We start from the raw sequence: 18,528 nt of genomic DNA on the forward strand, positions 1-18,528 counted from the left end.
TAAAAACTTGAGAATAAGCACTTATTGAAGAAACAAATACATTTAATTAACAAATGAATAGGCTCCTGGTGTGAAAAAGAGCCTTATGGGTCCTGTCAGCCAAGAAAGACCTTGGTCTCATAGACAGAGAAAACTCGCCCTGAAAGTTGGACTCTGGCAGAATCGGGGTTCAGATGCAGCCGGCCTCATTTGGTAGCACTTGTCCCTCCTGACTCCCTGTTGCAAACACTGATGTTGAAACGTCACTCCTCCCCTCCTGGGTCACCCAGCAGCTAGAGGGGGGACGGGCGGCCCGGCCGGGGTCTGCACCCTGCTGGGTGTGGGCACTGCCCGCCTGGAGGGGAGGGAAGGCTGTGGGCAGACCCCAGCCGCCGTGGCTTCTCCGGCAGGAAGTGGAGAGTTAACACAGACGTGCCGAGCCTGACCCCCACCTTGGCTGCAGCTTCACCCCCGGCTTCTCCAGCTGCCTCTCCCTGACACACACCGCTCTTCGAAGCGGAAGTGGTCTGCGGCTGGCGGGCAGGTCCTGAGTTGGATTTCTGAGCGCTGGGTACCGCTCCTGAGGCCTCTCCTTTGGGCAGTTTTCACAGCACAGCCCGCGGTAGAGTAACCGCTGAAGAGACAGGACGCTAATAATGACAGCGTGGGATTGGAGGCCGAAACCCTGCTTCTGGTTCTGGCCGCCGCTCGCTAAGTTGATGCAGGCAAGCTTTTAATCTCTCTAGGCACCTGTCCTGGCCCCTCTGTGGGATGTGTTATGAGATTCAATAGCCCTGGCTGGTGTGGCTCAGTGGATTGAGCGCCGGCCTGAAAACCAAAAGGTCGTCGTCGGTTCGATTCCCAGTCAGGGCACGTGCCTGGGTTGCAGGCCAGGTCCCCATCTGGGGGTGTGTGAGAGGCAAACAATCAATGTATCGCTCACGCGTTGATGTTTCTCTCCCTCTCTTTCTTCCTCCCCTCTCTCTCAAAATAAATAAATAAAATCTTTTTTATTGAATGTGATGGATACGCATACAAGATGCTAATTGCTCAGAACTACCTAACGAGGAAGGAAACAGGCATTGTTGGGCTGCACTGTGTCCGACTCTAGGCTGAGACTAGCACGTCATTGATCCGCCCGCCAAGGCCAGTGGTGCTTTTGTCATTTTTTCAGACAGGAAAATAGAGTTAAAATGATTCAATAACCTGCCTAAGATCAAAGAGTAAATGACAGAGCCAGGGCTCAGTTTAGCTCCACGTGGCTCCAAGTCCCTGGGCACAGAACAGGGCCCGGAGGCTGGGGAGCAGTCAGTCGGGGGCCTGCTACCTCCCTAGTTCAGCCCCGCGGGTGGGGGCAGGGGACTAAGTCCCAAAGAGGGACAGTGAGTGACTAGCTGCTCAAGGTCCCGAAGCCCACTGGAGTCCATATGTTAATCATCCGTGGAAAGATTTGGACCTGCACGAGGCAGTTGCATGAGCCCAAGCCCAAGAGAGGAAGTGCCAGGCTTCCCTCGGGTGCCCTTCCTCCTCAGTGAGGCGGGGGCGTAGTCCTCTGGAACCCAGTACTGCCCCTTGCGGATGCCTGCCTATTTTGCACATTTGCATTTTAGTCCAGGGAGGTGAAAAGGGAGCAGTCCGTATCCATGTGGGCAACTGTAAGGGAGATGGTACCTGGCCCAAGTGGGTCCCTGGTGGGGACAGGGGCTGGAGGAGTGGCAAGTCGGGCTTTCCTGGAGGAGCCAGCGGGAACCCCAAGTTACTGGGGAACAGCATAGAGGTGCTGGGCTTTCTCATGTTCCATGTGAAAGCGTGGCCCACAGGCACGAGCCCAGGCAGAGGCCAGCTCAGGATGTTGGGAAGCCTCCCAGGGAGAGCGCGCGCAGCTGGGATCTGGGCAGCAGGGCAGAGGAGGTGACCTGAGAGACAGGTGGCAGGAACAGCAGCCTGTCCTGGGGGCAGGCAGAGGGTGGAGAGCAGGAGAAACCACAGTCAGACTGGGAGGCAGGCATCGCTTTTGTGAGAAGGTGCTGGCGATGCTGCCGAGCCGGGGCGTGTCCCATAGACGTTCTCCGCGGGGCGCCGAGGTCCAGGGAGGGGCGAGTGTGGGCTCCACTCTCAAGGAGCGCTCCGCTGACTGTCCCAAACAGCAGCTGCAGCGTGGGCCAGAGAGGGGCCAGGGCGTGCGCCACCGGGACAGAGCCCCGGCCTGGGGCCTGGGTGACCCCAGTGGGCCCTGCAGGCTCGCCAGCTCAGAACGCGCAGATGAGCCTCCCACGGAAGGAACAGCCACTGCACCCACACATGTGACGGCAGCAAGGCTGCGGGCAGGTTGAAGGATCCACCACCTGCAGGCCTTGGAGCTTGTCGGGCTGGTTACAAATAAACAAGAAACAAAAGCAGGACTAGCGGGAACGGGGTAAGAGAGCAGCAGGCACGATGGAGAGGACAGGAAGGCCAGGGGACAGCCGGCCGGGACGCCTGGACAGAGCCCGGGGGAGTGGCGGCCGTGCCTAACGGCGCCCCGGGCTTCTCCCCTTGGCCCGTCACCTGTTCCCCCTGGCTCCGTGCCCACCCTGTCTCATCCCATCACCCACAGGGGACAAGAGGAGAGCGCGGCAGGAGGTTTCCCCTGGCAGACCCTCCCCAGGGGCCCCCTGCGCACTTTGGAATCGGGTAGACAGGAGGGTTCTGATAGGTTAGCTGGGAAGCCGCATTAAAGATTGAAGCAGGAAGCCCATCTGACGGCGCCGTGGATCGGTTTCCCACTGCAGGAGCCAGGCGGCTGAGGAAGGAGAGGTAAGTGTCCAGGATGCGAGGAGCGTGCCTCCCGGACTGCGCCCAGGGGCCCGCCCGTAATGGTCAGCAGGGAGTGGACCTTCCACTGCTTCTGCTTCTGCCACTGCGACTGCACCGTGCTTTGCAGAGTGAACTGTAGGTGACGGGGCTCCCCTCCCCTTCCTGCCCCGCCCCTCGGGGCCTCTCTCTTTCTCCGGGGGGCGGGGGGGCAAGAGCTCTGGGTCTTGGGGCCAAGTACCTGCCCTTGGCCCAGCAGCAGGCTAGGCTGCCATTTGCACTCAGGCCTTGCAGGAGTGGCAGGCAGAAGCAGCAGCATGCAGACTGGGCACTGGGACGTGTGGGCTCCTGTCACTTGAGACGCATGTGGTCTTGCGCACATCACTCGCTCTCCCCGAGCCTCAGTTTCCTCGTCTGTAGGATAGTCCTGATAGGCCCTGCCCTGGACAGCTGAGCAGATTGCTCACAACGATGATGCAAAGGAGCTTTGTCACAAAGGTGCCACAGGTTTTTGTTGCGCTTTATTCTGAGATTCTCTTTAGGGTTTTTTGTGTGTCCTGAAAGGAGCTTGTTAGGGGAGGGGGAGGAGCTATTTCACTAGGGAAGTAATGGGCCTGAGGACCACAGCCTGAGCGGGTGGCCCTGTCCTGGCCTAGAAGCTGGGAAACTTGAGTTCTAGCTGCTTATTTGCCATTTAGGATGTGTCCCTCCCTTTGTCTGGGCCTCAGGACCCCTCTGCACGAGGACAGGATCAGGGAGGGGTGCTGCTCACTAGCCCCCGGGCGTCCGCCTCCCATCCTTGTCACAAGGGTAAGGCCTTTTCCCTGTAGAGCTCCAGGTGGGTGCTGAATGCAGGGCCACCAGGGGCTTCTGACTCGGCCTGGGGCCTTAGCCCTTTCTGGATTGCCGTCTCTATGTCCGAGCACGCTGACCTTCCAGGTCCACGGGTCACGTAGGCGCTGGCGTCTTAGACACAGTGCTAACCATTGGTCACCATGGGGTCTCACGGAAACCGGTGGGCCCAGGGAGGAGAGTCTCTTGCAGGGTTGTGGTGGGTGGTACCTGAGCTGGCTCACTTATCAGCCCACTGTGGGCCTGCCCTCCTTGGTAAGGACCGGGCAGAGGGCACTAGAAACTTCACCAGGTCACTCTATACAAGCACCTAAACTGGCATTGAACTTGGGAGGCTGTCAGGGTTTGTCTGCTGCTGAGCCAAGCTCAGGAGGTGGGGCCGCAGCACTACCCTGGCTTTATGGGGGCAGGCAGCTGATGGGCATAGCGTGCCTGGGCGGACAGAGCCCTGGGCTGCGAGACGTCTGTCTTGGGCACTGGTCCCAGCTCTGCCACCCATTCCTGTGTGGCCTTGGCCAGGTGGCTCTGAAGTCTTAGGCCCAGATCGCAGGTTCCATTCCCACATGGACACTTGCTTGGCAGCAGGAACCTTGAAACGTGATAGGAAGGCACGCTGGGAAACTGGCCTGGGAGGGCTGCCCCCATGTGAACGTGTTGCTCTAAGTCAGTTCAAAATGGAGGAACCTTCTGGAGAAAGGAGAGGAGCCAGCCGGAAAGATGGTGAAGTGGGAGGGGAGCTCAGAGGGGCTTGGGACTCTGCCCAGCCCAGACCAGGTGGCTGTCGTTTGCTGGCCAGGAATCCCATCAAGCCTCACTGAGCAGGTGCTGGATCCTTTGTCTCTGGAACTCCTGGGAGCTCAGGTTCCTTCTTTTCAGGAGGCTAACTCGAAACCCAGCCTGTCCCTCTGTCCCAGAGCCTCATCAATGTTAATGGGCAGGCAGAAGGATGGCCTTTCTCAGGAGGAGGTGTCGCCTGCCTCGGGCTGGGCCCTGCCGCAGCCCGACTCACAGAAGTGGAGTCGCAGAGGGGGCCTGTCGCCTCTGAGGGACTCTTTGCCATCTGTGTCTCTATAACAAGGCAGTGCACTCTTCTTTTGCCTTATTTGGAAGTTGACCACGAGGAAAACAATCCCACCATCCAGAGATAGCCACTGTTACCATTCTGTGTGTTTCCTTCTCTGTCCCTTCAGACTGTAGAGATTTGGAACTCAGTGGCCTTGGTTCCATCCTGCTCACTGTTGGAAACTGAGGCCCAGAGAGGGGTTCCCCACCACACTTAACTGTTTGTGGCAGAACTCCAACAGAAGCCTGGTTTCCGGCTCCAAGTTCACTCTGCAGGGGTTTGTATAAACAGGAACGGTCCGGAAGAGGCCGGGCAGGAGTGGGGCGGGAATGGCAACGGGGTGGGGGGCAGTGTGAGGACCGGGGCTGCCTTCCCCGGCGAGGACTGGAGTGGCACGAGCGCCCTTTTTGTTGTCCAGCTGCCGTCAGGCCGTGACCCGCCGGGGGCGCATCTCAGCCCACTGTGAGGAAGGCCCACCCCGGGCCCCTCCGTGGTTAAGTCCCACCATGCCAGCCCCGAGAGCCCGAAGGCACCCCTTCCTGCTGGGACGGGGGCACTCGCCCTTGCTTGCGCACACCTCGCCCAGGCACTCCGCGGAGGCGGCGCCGAGGCAGGGACAGGCAGGGTGGCAGCAGGCAGGCAGGCCCACATTCTCACTTTCCAGAGGCCTGTGGATGCTGAGGGGCAGCCACGTGGGTTGGGCCCTGCCAAGGAAGGGGCGCCAGGCTGGTCTGGAGCAGAACAAGGAGTTAAGTGTGATCTTCCAATGCGGTCCGCCATACGTTTGTTTGCCATAGAGGGGGCAGGGCACGGCCACAGAAGGTGACCCTGGAAGTCAGCACACAGCTGCGTGCAGACCCGAGCATGTCCTCTGCCCAGACCACGGTAGAAACAGTATGTCGTGGACAGTGGCTGGGTCAACAGCCCCGTCTCGGGCTTGCCCAAGGCCCCTGGGCGGCAGTGGGTTCCCGGTGTGGCCGGGGAGCTCTCCCTCTGTCGGTCTCTTCTCTGGACAAGCATAATCTGGGGAGACCCTTCTAAGCCTTGTATTTTCATCTGAGCCAGTTCAGCCCCATTCCGTCACCTGCGCTTTGTCCTCACGGGTCCCCTCTAATCTTGCCAATTCAGTTCAATAAAAAACACCAATGTCTGTACGAGCCCCAGGCCTTCCACGTGGGATGATCAGAGGTGTGGTCTCTGTCCCCACGAAGCTTGCGTTCTCGTGGAGAAGACATGACCTCAGATCACGCTGATGTGGCTGGAAAGTCAGGCAGTGAGGAGCATGAGACTGCGGACTGGGCCCGGAAGACACGGCGGGTGAAGGAAGAACTGGGCGGGCTGAGCAGCCCACGCAGCCACAGCTGGGCAGCAGGCGTGCGCTCGGGCTCAGGGAGAGGTGCGCCCAGGAGACGTGGCTGCAGGTGGGCTGGGGTCCTGTTCGCTGGAGCTCGGAGCAGAGCCTGTAAGGGGTTTCCAGAGATGGCAGGCGGCGATGTCGGAGTGGAAGGCAGGCGGGGAGAGAGTGGAGGCAGGGGCTCCAGGGCAGACCGAGGTGTCAACCCAACAGGGAGACGCTGAGGCAGCCCCGTGGGGACGGAGGGGCCGTGGGTTCTGTCCGGGCCTCAGGCACAGGATCGGTGAGACTGGGAAACTAACGAGACCTGGGGGAGGGGGCGGGGGAGCTGGGTCCCCACCCACTCCCTCGCCTGGATCCTGGAGGGCACACATGACTGGCGGTGACTCTGTGACACAGGAACTGCGCGGCCTCCACCTTGGCTTCTGATTGCACCGCACAGGGTGCAGATAACGCGACACTGAGGCAGGCAGGAGTGACAGCCAGGCACCCAGCGCCCCACCCTGAGGCTTTCTCACCGAGGAAGCACCTACAAATGACTCCCAGGGGTTTCCCAAGGGACCATACACAGCTCTTTTTTGGGGGGGGGGGTGTCCTCCTCCTGCTCCCTCCACCCTGCCTCTGCCAGGGAGGCAGCCGGGCCAGTCGGGGGACAGGCCAGGGGGACGGTGGGGATCTCTGCCGCAGACGCTCGTGGGTCAGACTGACATTTCTTAATAGCTTAATAGCTTAAGAGTGGATGGAAGGCACTGTGCAAGCAAGTGTGTCTTTTCCCTCTGTCTAGGATGCCAGCTGTCTAATTTCAAAATGTGTCTCCAGTGCAAGGGTCAGAGCCCCTGGGGACACTGAGGGTCCTGTCAGACTCTCCCACCTCTGGAGGACCAGGCTGGCGGAAGGGGTGGGGAGGAGTCCAGCTCAACAGGCAGAAGAGGGGCCCAAATGCAGGACCAGCCCAGACCACTGTGTAGGCAGCTGGCTGCCACCTGGGGTCCTGGCCAAGGGGTGGGCAGCAGTTCCAGTGGCCAGGCCGGGCCAGCAGACCCCCGAGCAGCTCGTGTTGCCCTGACAGCATAAGACGTCGGGCCCCAGGCGGGGCCTGGCCAGGGGACACGTGGGCTCCAGCCCTCAGACCAGGTGCTGGACAGGGTCTCCGGGACAGGGCACAGTCCCCAGAAGAGGGCAGGCTCCAGAGCCAGGCCATGGGCTCAGCAGAGAAGGCCTGGTCTGAGGACCAGGAGGTTGTCCAGTTCACTCTGGAGCCCCAAACCCGGGCCACAGAACATAGGGCTGGGACACCTCAGCCCCTCCTGCCTGGACAAGGTACGTGGGTCAGGGTTGGGGGGCCCCTGTGCCACGTGGACCCCAGCCAGGGGCTGCGCACCCCCTGAGGCCAGCGCGGTGTACTCGTGGGCCTTCTGGCGACGGGCCAGCCTGCCACCGCCTTCGTTTTCCCTTCTCACTTCTCTAAGCCGGCTCCGTCCAACCCCGCAGTGCGATGGGCCCGAAAAAGAAAGTGGTGTTTGCAGGTCGTGTGAGTGTGGCTCTGCTGCCTGCCACCTGGGAGACCTCGAGCAAGGAAGGCACTTGTCCTGGGCCGTCTGCTCACCTCCTCCAAGTGCTCATGGCGCCGTCTGGTAGTGCTGTGAGGATGAGCATGAAGTACACGGAGAAGAGGGCCGGGCGCGCGTTCTTGCTCTGGTTTCCCGAGACCTGGCCTGGCCCGGCCCAGTGGGCGAGGCAAGGGCTTGTCCCTTCAGGGTCGTTTCAATTGAGAATGTTTATTTTTGTTATTGAACTTACCAACTTTTCTAACATCTTATGAGACTGAACATATATTACATATTATTTATAGTCAGAAAAACAAATTTTTAAAAAGCACATAATTATATGTTATTAAATACGTAAAGCGAAACAAAGCATTTAGAGACAGGGAAAGAAAACCGGCATTTCGTGTGGGCCTACTGCGGGCCAGACCAGCACACCGGACGTTGCGTCAGTCGCCTCTGCAGGGAGTCAGTCCGCAGCTCCTGTCCTGCCGTCCGCGGGAGCAGCGAGAGGTGCTGAGCACGCAGCAGGTCGGGCTGGTCAGCCCAGGGAGCTTTCCTCGAGTGCTAGAGGCCTCTCCTCCTGTCACCGTGCCGCTGGCCCACGGACACCTGTCGGGATCGTCCACAGCGGGGCCGGAAAAGCGGCAAACCATGGCTGAAGCTCACGGAGACCGTGGCGGAGGCAGGTGGAGGCCAGGGCCCGGGACAGCAGGGTCTGAAACTGCGGAATCTGTGGAAGCTGCTTTCGGGCCTGTAAACGGCTGCCGAGCAGAGACAAGGACCCAGCCTGTGCTGTGTCGCACCTGGCGGTGGAAGTAGGGCCTGCGTGCGTGGGTGGGCATGGCCCCGCCGTGGAGGAAAGCCTGCGCTCACCCAGGGTGGTGGCTTCTGTTGCTGGCACTACACTAGGAGTACCTGCCTGGGCAGCACGCAGGGTTCCTGTGCTGGGCAGGAGGGGGTCCCGGACTCAGAGGGTCTGTTGGAGCTTTGAGACCCTGCCCCCCTGTCCTGCCATGCCCCGGATCCAGGCACGGCCCGCTCACCTCTCAGCTGGAGGATGTTGTTGTAGGCTGACATTGCCTTCGCCTCATTCTGGAGAAGACAAAGCCCCTGCCCCACCTGGCCAGCGAGGCTGGAGGCCAGCTGGAGTCCCGCCCCCATCACGAGACTCCCTGCAGTTCCCGGGTGACCCCTGAGCTCACCAAGAGAAGGAACAATCAGCTCTTTCTCCGGCCGGCGCAAAAGCCTGGCTTTCCTTATAACTGTGGCCCAGCACCAGCCCTGTGTGAACGCGGGTGCGTGCGCAGGCCTCCCCTGCCCTGGGCCCTGCCTTCGGGGTCCGGGACGGGGGCCGCCACCTCTGCCTCTGCCCGCGGGCCCCCACCCCCCAGCTGCAGACCTGCAGGTGCAGGTGCAGGGCGGAGGGTCACAGACGGCGGGTCAGGCAGCCGGGGCCGGATCTGGCTCTGACACTTCCTGCTTCGGGGTCGTTCCTTTGCTTAAAAGTGGGGGGGAAATGGAGCTACAGGGCTTGGCAGTGCCAAGTCCACTGGTGATTTTTGTTACAACAGCTTGGTGGGACGTGGAGAGGCCAGATGCTAGAGGGTGGAGGGGACAGTGACAAGGGAGGGAGTGGAAGCAGCAAGTGTGGTTTGGGAGGGGAGGAGGGAGGGGTTAGGAGCCGAAAGGGAGGATTCGAACCACGTGAAAATGTGATCCCATTTACGGGCTCCGAGGGAAGAGCCGCAGAAAGAGCGCAAGGGCGAGCTGGGGCGGGGTGTCACTCAGGTGTGGGAACAGCGGTGAGAGGCCCAGGACTACGCGTGTGGGGCCGCCCGGAGAGCCGCGGCGGGGCCCCGTTTCCAGGTGCGTTCGCCGGCCTTTCCGCCCCGCTGACCAGCGTGCCCTTGTGCTTCTCTGCCCACAGGCCCCTCCACCCAGCGGCAGGTGCAGAATGGCCCCTCTCCTGATGAGATGGACATCCAGAGAAGGTAACCGCCCCCCAGCAGGGGCCCGCCTGGTGGCCAGGGGCACCATTCCGCAAGCAGAGGACACCCCTGCAGTGACTAGGGCTGGGACTCCCAGAGGCCCCCGCTGGGATAGGGGAACAGGCCTGGCCAGAAAGGAGGAGGGAGCAAGTTCATTGCTGCTTTGCCAGTCTGTGGTTTCCCAGGGCGATCCCCAAGCCTCCTGGTCCCACGGCCCCCGCAACAAGCCTGGCAGTGTCCTGGGTGCTGCTCGCTCTCAGTGCGCCCCTTCCTGGCGTAGCAGGAGGCAGTTTTCACGAGGCTAAGGGATTCAGTAACATGGCCAAGGCCACCCGGGTCTGTCTGACTGCGGCTCTAGCCTTGGCTCCGTCCTGTGCCGTCTCCTCTCACTCTGTCTGAAGGCCTCCCTGCTGGAGGCCTTGGGCAGGTGCCACGGGCCTCTCTGGAGAATGTCAGCCCCTGCCCACTCGCCCCCCAGTAAGGCTAAAGCAGCGGAGGCATGAGAGCCCTGGGTGAGCCCCGGCCGCGCTGCTGTCCCCATGGGGCCAGCCTGTGGAGGGGCCGCTCCCGGCGGGGACAGGCCCTGGGACGCCACCCTCCACCCCTCCAAGCTGCCCCTACAGTGTTAGACCTTGTGGGGAGGGCCGGGCTGCTGTCCTGGAGTTAACAGAAGCAGCGATGGTGGCCAAGGAGGCGGGCCTCCCCAGATCCTGTTGCCGGAACGGGCAGGGCCAGGGCCGGAACCTGGGCTGCCCTCGCCCTGCACGGCTCTGCCCCCCTGTGAGGCTTTGCATGCAGCGCTGGGGGCGCTGCCCAGGTTCTGGGAAAGGGCGTGACTCTGGGGCCGTGCAGCTAGATGCCAGCAGGGCCCCAGGCGGGGCTGGGGAGCCGTGAGGCCCCTCAGGAACTCCTTTCTCCAGCCCCTACCCCCTCGCACCGAGGACCGAGTGATCTCTGGCAAGGCACTTAGGAGCCTAGGCAGGTCCCAGGCCTTAGTTTTCCCACCTGGACTGGACAGGGTTTTGGTTTGGTTTATTTTTTTAAGATAATACTATTATCCATTCTTTTTTGTCTTTTAAACTTATTTTTCAATTAAAGTTCACGTTCAGCGTTATTTTGCACTAGTTGCAGGCGTGCAGCGTGGTAGGCAGACAGCCGCATCATTCACCACGCAGGCGCCGCGATGTTCCCCGGGCGCCCGGGCAGCGCGGTTATTACAGCGGTCCCGACTGTCCCGGTGCTGCGGTCTGCGCCTGCCGAGCGGTGCTCCTCAGCCCCCTGCTGCTGTCACCTAGCCCCCAGCACCCCTCCCCGCTGGCAGCCGTCAGTCGGTCCTGTTTACCTGTGAGCTTGTCCACTTACCAGTTTAGCTTGTTCACTTATTTTGTTCGTCAGAGCCCACATATAAGGGAAGTCACGTGGTATTGTCTTCCCCTGTCTTTTTTCACTCGGCCGAGTCCCCTCCAGGCCCGTTCACCCTGCCTGGACGACAGTGTTAGTCCTCGCTCTACTTACCTCCCGCCGGGAGAGGCAGGGGGGACTCCTCACAGAGGTCCCTCTGTACGAATTCCGGAATCCCCGTGCTTCCTGACGGCTCAGGCCTGTCTTCTAGCCTCAGGGACACGGCCGCTTCACACCTCTGCCCTGTTGTCATCCTCGCACTGGCGCTCGGGGCGTGTTCATGTGCTTCTCTCAGGGAACGGAAGGGCTCGCCCAAAGCAGCCGTCACCCAGAGGCAGGCCCAGGCCCGGTGCCCAGTCTGGTCCAGCTCCACCCTCCGCCAGGCCCCGGGGCTGCCTCAGCCCAGAGCAGGCGTGAGAACGCGTGCGCAGGGGCCCGTGAGCCTGAGCGCACCTTCCACTGCTCTCTGAGAGCTGGTTACACACCACGTGCTCTATCTAAACCCACGACCCAAGTCCAAGCTGTGGGCCGCCACCGGCTGCAGTTCTAGCTCAGGGTCGCTGGCCGTCAGCTGTCTGCAGCCGGAGCGCCCCTGGAGGTCAGCCTTTGAACTGCAGGAGGCACCCCGCTACCACTTAACTCCTCCGTGCAGGGAGGGCTGGGCGACCGGGCTGCACCGTGAGCTGGTGGCTCCACGCACAAGCACCGTCTCGTGTTCACGCAAACAGGATCATAAGTTCACGCCTGATTTTTAAATATTTCCAAACATCCTCATTTCGCGGAGGGCTTCTAAATATGAATCCTGCTGGAGAGACTGGAGGGTTGGGTCATGCTTCAGCAGTTTGGACAGAGGCCAGTGCAGGTGCTGCTCCCGGCCCAAGCCTTTCGTGCCAAAGGGCCCTTCCCATGGCTTTTTAGGTACCAGGCATAGGTCTTAAAAGAACTCCATGACACCGGTGTAACTGTGCTGATTTTATCGAGTGGAATCAGAGGTCCAGGAAAGTGAAAGGCTTTCCTGTGGTCCCAAAACTTGGAACCCCAGAACAGGAGCCAGAAAGCTCCTTGCCTCTAACTGGTCCTGGCTGTGAACCATGGTCCCCATTAACCATCCTCTCAGCTGGAAGCAGCTGGACAAGAGGCACGTGTTACCCCCGCCCTCACTGAGCAGCCGCTCCTTGGGAGACCCAGAGCCAGGCGCCAGGGAAGGGTGTGGGCCCACAGCCCCGCGCCCTGCCAGCGCCCTTCCCGCCCTCCGTGCCACGCGGACGCCGCTGCTTGCCTCCAGTCACCCCCACTGAGCCAGCGCGGTGCCAGAGCGCCCCTGCCCAGGCTGCGTCAGCAGGCATCACGGGCGGCACACCACGGGGGGACCTGCTGCAGTCCCCGGTCGCCTCGGCTCCTTGAGCCCCTCCTGCTCTAGCGTCCCCGTCCCAGAGTCTACAGATGCGTGTGTGGGTCTGTGTCCTCACTCGACCGGCTTCCCAAAGCCCCCTGAACCCCTCTGGCGTGAGGAGCTCGGGCATGGTTGCCACCGAGGCACCAGATGGCCTGTTAGTGGAGGCCAGCCTGCAGCTAGATCTGTGCCGAAAAGAACGAGTACACGCCTCCGAAGTGTGCAGGACCCCTGACAGCCCACCGTGCCGGAAAATCGCTCCAGGAACGTGGCCAGGTGCGGTAGGAACAGGAGGTGTGAGGTCAGGTCGGCTGAGGCCACAGCCCCACCGAGGCCAGGGGCCCATCCAGCCCAGGGGAAAGCTTGGTCACTCAGCCACATCGTCACCCGAGCCTTCATGGGGGGCTCCCTGTTTAGGGGTGTCCCGCCCCTGCTAAGTGGAGGCAGCAAGCTTAGTGGCCGTCCAAGCCTGGGACGGGATGAGGGGAGCTCACTGTGAGCCCCCCAGCCCAGGGCGCACAGCGGCCTCTCTGGGAGAGGCGGTGAAACCCGAGTCTGCAGCCTGCGCTCTGTGCACACAGCACAGGAGAGTCAGGCCTGCCCAGCTCTTGTTGCTTTGCAGACAAGTGATGGAGCAGCACCAGCAGCAGCGCCAGGAGTCTCTAGAGAGAAGAACCTCAGCCACAGGTGGGAGCCCACCGGGGCCTGCTCCCCGGACCTACACCCAGGGGCGGCACCGGGCCCTCTTTGATCAGTTGCCGGTCACACGGGTCTCGAAGCGTGACGGTCACATTCAGTGAGAGGAAGGGAACGAGAGAACAGGGCAGAGGGCGGGGCGTTAGCACAGGTCGGCCTGCCCTGCCCACCAGTCTGGTGCTGGCACACGGCAGGGAGGTGGGGCGGGGGCCTGCCTGGCACTCAGCGTCGCCCCGACACCTGTGCTGGTCAGCCCTGCCCCCCCAGTCACCTGCCATCGTCCCCCAAGGCCAAGAGCCTCACGGGTGCATCTCAGGGCCCAGCGTCTGCTGACGCCTAGCACAGTGCAAGGTGATGGGAAGGAGCAGAGAAGGAGAAAAGGGCGCAGTTTGGGCCCCCACAGGTCCCCCTCTGCCCTTGGAAACCCGCGGCTAGAGCAGGGCGGGCTGCGGGGCCAGCACGTGGCCCTGGGGTGCAGTCGGACCCCGCATGCTGGGGAGACCAGGGCCGGCACAGGGCGCTGCAGAGGCCGCCTGGGCTCCCCGCCCCTCAGAGGAGCAGGCCGCCCTCTGTCCCCCTCCCTCCCAGGGAGGCGAGCTGGGGGCCGGGGCTGACGGAGCCCCTCTGTTGCGTTGCAGGACCCACCCTCCCACCAGGGCACCCCTCCTCTGCAGCCAGTGCCCCCCTCTCCTGCACTGGGCCTCCGCCCCCACCCCCGCCCCCTGTCCCGCCGCCACCCACAGGGGCCACACCCCCGCCCCCGCCACCCCTGCCGGCCGGAGGGGCCCAGGGCCCCAGTCAGGACGAGAGCTCCGTGTCGGGACTGGCCGCCGCCCTGGCCGGGGCCAAGCTGAGGCGGGTCCAGCGGGTAAGTGTCCCCGAGCGCAGGCGGGCCGGGCCGGAGGGGGACTCTCCGACATCTAGCTGCTGAGTGGACAGAGCCTGCCCTGGCTCGCGAGGCCCTGCGCGCAGCCCCGCCCGTCCCCAGCCTGGACGCCCCCTCGGCCGGCCCTTCTGAGTGTGAATCGTGGGGACGGCGCCGTGTGAGCACGAGGGCTCAGTTCTGTGACCCGCACACGCCGTCACAGGCAGGCCGAGGCCTCTCCCCTGTGGGCGAGGACCCGGGGCCCCGGTGTCTGAGCGGCATGTTCACGTCCGTGTAGCAGCACAGCGTGGACCTGGGCCTGGGGCCCGCCGCTCCTTGCATGTTTGTCCCGGGATCAGCCCCGCGGATCAGTCTTGCTTCCCCAGCCCTCCTGCGTGCGTCCGGGGAGGAGGACCATGTGGAATGAGGCCGTGGGGCTGTGGCTCTCGCGCCTGGTAGAGAGTTTGGCTTTCTTCCCAGGAGCTGTCCCCTCCCCACCCGAGTCACGCTGGGCCTGGCAAGAGTGCTGGCTGTGTGCCAGGAGACCCGACGTGCCTGCTGCGTGACCCACGGGGCCCGGCCCCTCAGCTTGTGTCGCCTGTGGGGTTGGGGGACACTGACCGTGGCAGCCCCTCAGGCCTCCTGTGTCGCTGTGCCGGTGGGAGCCGCACGTCCGCACTCACGTCCCCGTCATCCCCTCAAGTGACGCCCAGCACAGACGGCAGACTGAAATGCTGCGTCCTTTCCCCTCAGCCTGAAGATGCGTCTGGAGGCTCCAGTCCCAGCGGGACCTCCAAGTCCGACGCGAACCGGGCGAGCAGTGGGGGCGGAGGAGGCGGCCTCATGGAAGAAATGAACAAACTGCTGGCCAAGAGGTGGGTGTTTAGGCTTCCCCAGGCTTGGTGACCCGACAGGAAGCTCCTCTCCCCTGGCTTCGAATGACAGTCCTTGCCTGGGCCCAGGACACATTGTCACCTGGGTGCAGCCATGCAGGGACTGTTACATTTTCCCTTCTCACGGGGTCGGTCTGAGGCATCAAGCCAAAAGGAGTCCTGTGAACGCCAGTCCCTCTGCATTTCCTTTTAACAAGTACTGACGCGTCTTCCCTGTGGCAACTTGGGCGACAGTTCCGGAGATGAACGCAGAGGGAAGAGAGTATACCCTGCACGCAGGGTCCCAGCATGGACAGCACACAGCCCAGAGCTAGCATGGCCCAGAGCACGCCGTGGGACTGCAGGATCAGGGCTCGTTACGGAGGACACGGGAAAGGGGGCTGTGAAGTGGCCAGCACCCAAAGGACATCGGCCCTACGAGGCGGAAGGTTGGGCGCTGGGGCCCAGCACCTGTCACCCACTTCTCTGTCCACACCAGCAGGTGTGGCACCAGCTTGCCCAAGGCCATTGGCTGCCACTGCGCTCTTGGTTCCGCAGGTGAAACCTGAGCAGGTGGAGACTTCACTCGGCTCCTCCAGGAAGGGCTGCACATGGATTTGACTTGTAAATGCGGCAGGATGGGCTGACAGGTCACCTGGGCCCCAGAGCGCTGGGGGCAGGCCTCACCTGCCAGGACGCGACCTGTGGTACAGGAAGAGCAAGGGCAGGCCCAGGTCCCGGGGATCACCCTCCCCGTCTCCCTCTGCCTGCCCGTCGGCTCACCCTGAGTGCGCGCTCTCTGTGCCCAGGGTCTGCTCGTCCTGTTCCGCCTCCTCAAATCTTTACGTTTGCACAGCTCCGTGAGGGGGGCGTGGGAGCAGAGCCCCCAGCATGCTCCACCGCAGGGACAGAGCCGGCGCCTCCTGCCCAGGGTCTCCACGCACACAGGGTGCCCCGCAGCACGGGGCTCTCCCAGGCCTCCAGCTGCGCCCGACGTGCAGAGGGAACCGAGAACAGGGACGGAGAGTCCCTGGGTGTGCAGGGTGCTGGCTGTACGGCTGCGGGGGAGAGAGCCAGGAGGGCTTCACGGAAGAGGTCCCACACCTGCTAGGCCGTGCAGGGCCGGGGCAGGACGGGCGCGCACTGCGCACGTGGAAAGCAGAGCAGGGCGCTGTGAGCGGGGTGAGGGCCTGGGGTGGCCGAGACAGCCGCCTCCTGCAGGCCCTGCATTGCGTCCCAAGGTGGGAATGACACCTACGGGAACCGAAGGTGTTTTTCAGAAACAATCTTCCCACTTCCCCTCAGTCCAAAACCAACACGTTAGCAGCAGCAGCTTGGCCTTGGTGGCTTGGCCCAAAGGGAGGGGACATTCCTGAGAACAGGAAGAGGCCGCTGTCGCCCGGAGCCCTCCCGAGGTGAACGTACTCTGCACAGTTCAGCGGGGATTGCTGGGGGGCTCTTGGAAATGCGCCTCGCTGGTGGCCGCAGGGTGGGGCCCCCTTTTTCTGCAGGTCAGGCAGACTGGCCTCTCCCTCCTAGCCCCGCTCCCTGCGGCGGAGGCAGAGTTGGTGGGTCGTGCTGAGGGCCCCCACAGGTGCTCAGCCCCGAAATGGCCGTGGGGCTGGGTGGCCTGGCCTGCTCTGGAAGCGAGAGGATGTCGCGGGGCAGAGGGGCAGTGGTCGGGCCGGTGAGGACACTGCCGTCGCCCAGGAGGCGCTGCTGGTGGTTTGCACCAGCTGTCCTAAGTGAGACGGCAGGTGGGTTTGAAGCAACGCTGCGGGGGAGCGACCGGCCCCACTGTAGTGGGGGGGCTGCTGTCCGAAGGGCGGTGGGTGGGTAGAACTGCATTTCCTGAGACGAAAACACTGAAGGAGTGGCCCCCGTGTGGCTGAGGAGCTTGCCGTGTGGGCCCCGTCACCCGACAGTGACAGCCATCAGCAACCCCTCGCCGCTCACCAGGCCAGCTTCCTTCCTGATGGGCCACCCGCGCCGCCAGTCCTGAGAGTTGTGTGCGCTGGCGGCTTCACAGAGCCGAAGCCCCCACAGGCGTGTCTTGGGGAGCAGCAAGTGTGTAGATTTGGGAGGCAGCCACAGAGGGTGGTGACCACTGAGGTTAAAAAAACAGTTTCTCCAGGCTGCGAAGAGTGAATCGTACCTGTGGGGGCTGGGTGAACTGACTGGCGGGTGTCATGGGGGTCCGTGTCGGGGTGCTACAAAGGGTGGTCTGCTCACGGAATGTTCCCACAGCCCTGACTGGGACAGGTCACAGCCCAGAGGGGCCCCTCTCCTGACCCAGTGTGCCCAGGCCTTCGACGGCCTGGAAGACAGCTGCCACCCAGGCAAGCCAGCCCCCAGCGACCCGAACACTGCCCACCAACTCCTGGCCCTCGGGCGCTCCAAGCAGAGAGCGCTGCCCGCAGGCCTCGTCCGTCTGGCCTGGACACCCACCAGGCGTTGCCACAGACCGGACGGGCGCTGGGACCAATGGCCTCCTTCCCACAGCCAGGGCTCCGATCCCCAGCACAGTGTTCCCGCGGACCAAGCTGCGTCCACACAGGCGTGAAAGCCTTCAGAAGCTGACCTGTGTCTTCTCCCCTTTGCATTAGGAGAAAAGCAGCCTCCCAGACAGACAAGCCGGCGGATAAAAAGGAAGATGAGAGCCAGACGGTGAGCAAACGCCCCCTCACCCACCCCATGAGTGCAAATAAACTGGAAGGCTCTCTGGCCCTGGGACAGGCCTTTGGGGCACTGGGCTGCATTGGCACCAGGTGGGTTATAGAACGGGTGGGGGGCAGGGGACAGGAGGATGGACAAGAGGAGGGCCTGTGGAGTGCTGGAGTCTGTCCCCACTGGCCTGTGCTCCCTGAGCGTCCAGATGCTGCCCTGCTGGGAGCTCGCAGACAGACAGAGGTGCGGGGTCTGGCCCACGGGTGCCCTGAGGGGCAGCCTGGGAGCACAGAGGGGCCACACACACAGACCCCAGCTGCTGAGCCGGCTGTGGAAGACCAGGGTGGCTTCTATTTTCCAGTTATGTCTGTCCTTAAAGACTCCTTGAGTGCACTGATTCCAGCAGCAGCTGGGCAGAGGGGCCGAGACTCCGGCCTTGGTCCTTCCCGGGCGTCCTGGGGCCTAGTCTGGCCACACAGGCTCGAAGCGCCCGCTTCCGCCCAGGGTGCCTGGCTTGCTTTTCCTCTGTGTGAAGCTTCCCTGGAGGAGTAGCTTCCTCTGAAAACGCTAAGTTGGGGCCTGAACTACAGGTGGTGTGCAGGCTGCATCCGAGTGGCAGAAGGGGACAGAAGAGGTGCAGCCTGCAGACACCAGCGTGCACTTACCATCCCCGCTGTCGGCGGGGTGAGGCTGGCCCCAGTGACCCCTGGGCTCCAGCCTGCCCCCAACCCTCCGGCTTATGATCCCCATACTTGAGCTGCGCAGTCCCCGCGCCCCCAGCGCCTCCTTCTCAGCCGGCACGTCTCTGTCAGTGTCCCTCCCCGTGCAGTACAGCCCCCAGACCCCCGCTGGGTGAGGGCCACACACACGTGCTTGTCCTGGGCTCTTAGCACAGACCAGCTCCCCACCAGGATTTGAGGTTTTCATTTGTTAATAATACTCGTCATTTTGCTTATTACGAAAGTAACGTGTTCCTTAAAAAAGCCCTGAGACTTTGTGGCTGACCCTGCCCCGCCAGCCTTTGTAACCAGACTGATGCCAGGCCTTGCCTTCCCGTT

At 62.6% G+C, this 18,528-nt stretch overlaps 1 protein-coding gene across 3 annotated transcripts in view; it reads left to right on the top strand.

The window, feature by feature from the left end:
• Positions 1 to 18,528, top strand: part of EVL (Enah/Vasp-like) — a 116,422-nt gene that overhangs the window by 90,745 nt on the left and 7,149 nt on the right. For all 3 annotated transcript variants that reach the window (XM_090271390.1, XM_090271389.1, XM_090271388.1), the window contains exons 4-8: positions 9,516 to 9,579; positions 12,993 to 13,057; positions 13,705 to 13,934; positions 14,685 to 14,806; positions 17,410 to 17,470. In XM_090271390.1, coding sequence (XP_090127516.1) covers positions 9,516 to 9,579; positions 12,993 to 13,057; positions 13,705 to 13,934; positions 14,685 to 14,806; positions 17,410 to 17,470 — 542 coding nt within the window. The remainder of the gene's footprint in view (positions 1 to 9,515; positions 9,580 to 12,992; positions 13,058 to 13,704; positions 13,935 to 14,684; positions 14,807 to 17,409; positions 17,471 to 18,528) is intronic.

This window comes from Furipterus horrens, unplaced genomic scaffold (genome assembly GCF_987537825.1).
Source record: "Furipterus horrens unplaced genomic scaffold, mFurHor1.1.pri manual_scaffold_3, whole genome shotgun sequence".
Lineage (NCBI taxonomy): Eukaryota > Metazoa > Chordata > Mammalia > Chiroptera > Furipteridae > Furipterus > Furipterus horrens.